Raw genomic sequence first — 3,533 nt, 5'->3', positions numbered from 1 at the left:
AGCCTGGTCCTCCTCCTCCTCCTCCTCCTCCTCCTCCTTTTCCCTGGGCCTCCTAACAGGCGGGGAGGAACTCATGAGCCTTGGACTGGGCTTGGGAACATGGTGACATGATGACGCCCACTTACTGTGTGTTCCCGAGAAAGTCTGCTTCCCCAGCTGTGAAATGAGAGCATTTGGATCAGATCGGCAGCTCCAAGCTGTTGAGGACGGGCAATAGGAACAGGTCAAACAAGACTGGTGTCTGGAGAGGCCCAATGTGAAGTCCTGGGGGCAAGGGACTCGCAGTCCATCCCCGCTTCCTGGCCCAGGCTTCTCGTTGTTTAAAGGAAGGCGTCCTAATTTCCTGTGGGCCTGTCCTCTGTGTTGCATGATTTGGGGAAGCTGGCCCTGTTGCTGACTAAGTCCAGCTCCTGGATAAACTCACGTAACCCCCGGAGATGGCCTGCGGGGGGTGGAGGCCGCAGCCTGTGGGCGCACCTCCCTCTCCTGTCTCCTCCGTGGGATGTGGTGATGAGCAACATGTCAGGTTGCTAGGCTCCCAGGCACAGCCCTGCCTTCCCTACTAGCTCTGCAACCTTAACCAAGTCACTCAACCTCTCTGAGCCCCAGTTTCCTCAATTATAAAAGAATGTAGTGATGAGGGCACAGATAACGGAGCCAGGTAAGCCCAGGTTCAAGTCCTGGCTGTGCCACTTCCGAGCTTTCTGACCTTGGGCAAGATATTTAATCTTTCATTTAATTCTCATCTGTAAAATGGCAAAACAATAGTGCCCGCTACATCTAGTTCATCGTGAGCGCTGAGTGAGAAGGGCCACGTAGAGCAACTGACGCCGGGAAGGGCTTCATAAGTTAGTGCCCGTTAGGTTTACCCTGCGAAGCTGCTCAAGCTCTTCTGATCCCCGGTGTGAGTTCCCTGGGAGCTTCGGTCCCGGGTGGCTGCGGGTCCCATGTGCCCCTGGGTGCTGTAGCAGCGGCTGGGAGGGCTCTTGGGTCTGGGTCCAGGGAGCAGGGTTTTCCCTGGCGACTCCCAGCAGGCGTGAAGCACCCACAGCCGCCGTCTCATTGCCCTACAGGTGATGGAGGAGCTGCAGGCCACCTCCGTGCACAACGACGAGAGGGAGCTGCTCCAGCTGCTGTCCACCCCCCACCTCAGGGTAGTCATGTGCGGGCCCTGTGTCTCCTGTGCATTCAGTCGTGAAACTGAGGAAAGGGGGCTCCTCAGTGAGGGATCCTACGTACCAGTGTCCGGGGTGGTTGTCTGGCATGAAATCTGAGACCCCCTCCCCCCACCACTACCACTGCCCGGCCAAGGCCCCCTGCCTGACCCCTGGGAGCTCTGGGCCAGCCTTTCATTTCTCATGCTTTCCTGACAGGCCATGCTCATGGTGCATGATACGGTTGCTCAGAAGAATTTCGACCCTGTTCTCCCGCCTCTGCCTGACAATATTGATGAGGACTTTGATGAAGAATCAGTGAAGATTGTCCGCCTGGTAAAGAACAAGGAACCCCTGGTATGTGGCACCCCAGCCCCGCCCCCTTTCCCTGTTCCACCCAGAAAACTGGGAAGGGACCCTCAGGGCACCCCTTTCTTTGGGTGGATACAGCCTCCCTCCACTGTGGCCAAGCTCCTTTCTGCAGTGAATAACCTGCACGACTGCGGGGCAGCTCTGCTCATCGTGCTCTGAACTGGCAAACCATGGTCCAAGGGCCAAAGCCAGATTTTTGTCAATAAAGTTTTATTGGTACACAGCCATCCTGTTCCTTTCCGTACTGTCTACAGCTGCCTTTACATCGCAAGGGCAGAGTTAAGTAGCTGCACAGGAGGCTATGCGGCCCCCGTGGCCTAAAACACTTACATTTGGCTCTTTACAAACCGGTCGCCAGGCCCTGCTCTGACTCCCGAGGAAGCCCCGGCAGCAGCTATTCTTCTCCCCAGCTGACAGACGGTTATCATGCTGGTCCTGGTTCAGCATTGATTACTGGGCAAAGGGACAGGGTTGTTTATTAGAAGGAGGGAAGTAGGGGAAGTCCAGAGAATTGAGTGCTTGCCCAGAAGAACACCGCTCCCGGCACCCTCTATAGCCAACTTTCACCAGATGACCTCAGATGACCCCCTGCTGCAAACAGAGCGAGGTCTCTCCTCTGCCTCTGTTTCCCCTCTTTCCAAATGGAGCAGTCACCCACCAACTGGGCAGACACCTCGTGCACCCTTCTGTGTGCCAGGCACCCTGTTGGGTACAGGCAGTTCAGAGATGATTAAGACCTGGGAGTTCACAGGAGGTGGTGACTGGGGGCTTCCTGGAAGCGGTGATGCCTGTGCTGAATTCCAAAAAAAGTGAGCAGGAATCTTCTAGAAGGAAAAGGGAGAGGGCATGCCACAAAGTAGACTGCACGAGCAAAGCCACGGGAAGGTAAATGGCCTGGAATATTCAGGCAGTCGGAGCTGCCTGGTGTGGACATAGAATGCCAAGTTTGAGGTACAGAGCGACAGGGGTGAGGCCAGATCAGTGGCAGATCACAAAAGAACCTGCTTGTCCACGCAGAGTTCTTAGCTTGACCTTGAAGGCGGGGGGAGCCACGGAAAGGTTTTAAGGAAGAAATAGCATGGCCAGATGTGCAGTGCAGAAAGATCACCCAGTGGAAAGCAATCCGGAGAGTGAGGCCCGAAGCAGAAAACCAATCTGAAAGTGGGGGCCAGACCCACGAGGTTCAGAAATGGGGCCTGACCTAGACCCGTGGGAATAGGGAAGAGAAATCCAAGAAAAAGTTCAAAATGGTTGTCACGTTGTGCCTGCCACCGTTTGGGCAGGAGTCTGGGGAGGCACCTGGGATAATGCCCAGGTGTCCTGCTTGGACGACTGTGTGGTGTTGGGGCCGTAATTCTGGGGAGGAAATAAGGAGCTCAGGCCCTGCTGAATTCAAGAGGCCCGTGCCACTGGAACTGGGGGTGTCCAGGAGGTGGAAGGATTATGTGTCCAGAGATAACAGACTTGGCAGCCCCCAGCCTGCAGGAGGGGTTAAAATCACACCTGAGAGGTCGACACCTCTTGGGTGGAGAGTTTACAAAGTGAGACCTGAAGAGGGCCGGGGCCAGGTCCCAGCCCTCCTGTACTCAGCATTTCAAAGGCAGATAGAGGAGGGCTCAGCTGAGAGAGAGGTGTCGCCAGGGCCCAGGCTGAGACCGAATTCCAGAGGGAGGGTGAGCACCAGAGTCAGGCAGGAGGCTGATCGGAGGAGAGCAGGCTGAGGGCTGCAGCTGGCAGGCCATCAGGTGCTTTTGCTGTTGCATCTGTGTTGGGGTCCAGCCCCAGCAGGTCCAGGGGTTCCCAAAGGTGTGGACAGAGTCGGCGAAGAAGGAATGACATGGAGACAGTGTTCAATTGATCAGCAGCCTAGCCAGGATCTCTAGCCAGGAACTCCAGCCAAGTTCTGGTTAGGATCTCTAGCCAAGTTCTGGTTCGGTTCTCTCACTAGGTTCTCCAGCCAGGTTCTCCAGGTTCTCCAGCCAGGTTTGGTCGCCAGGTTCTATACAG

General features: G+C 55.9%; 1 protein-coding gene across 1 annotated transcript in view; it reads left to right on the top strand.

The window, feature by feature from the left end:
- The window catches only part of MPP3 (membrane protein, palmitoylated 3), a 36,576-nt gene that overhangs the window by 2,114 nt on the left and 30,929 nt on the right, over positions 1 to 3,533 (top strand). The window contains exons 5-6 of the mRNA XM_006776841.2: positions 1,074 to 1,154; positions 1,374 to 1,511. Of these exons, the coding sequence (XP_006776904.1) occupies positions 1,074 to 1,154; positions 1,374 to 1,511 (219 nt within the window). The remainder of the gene's footprint in view (positions 1 to 1,073; positions 1,155 to 1,373; positions 1,512 to 3,533) is intronic.

The sequence above is a fragment of the Myotis davidii genome, unplaced genomic scaffold (genome assembly GCF_000327345.1).
Source record: "Myotis davidii unplaced genomic scaffold, ASM32734v1 scaffold109, whole genome shotgun sequence".
Classification (NCBI taxonomy): domain Eukaryota; kingdom Metazoa; phylum Chordata; class Mammalia; order Chiroptera; family Vespertilionidae; genus Myotis; species Myotis davidii.
The sequence above is the reverse complement of the archived record's forward strand: the minus strand, read 5'-3'. Positions and strand labels throughout refer to the sequence as shown.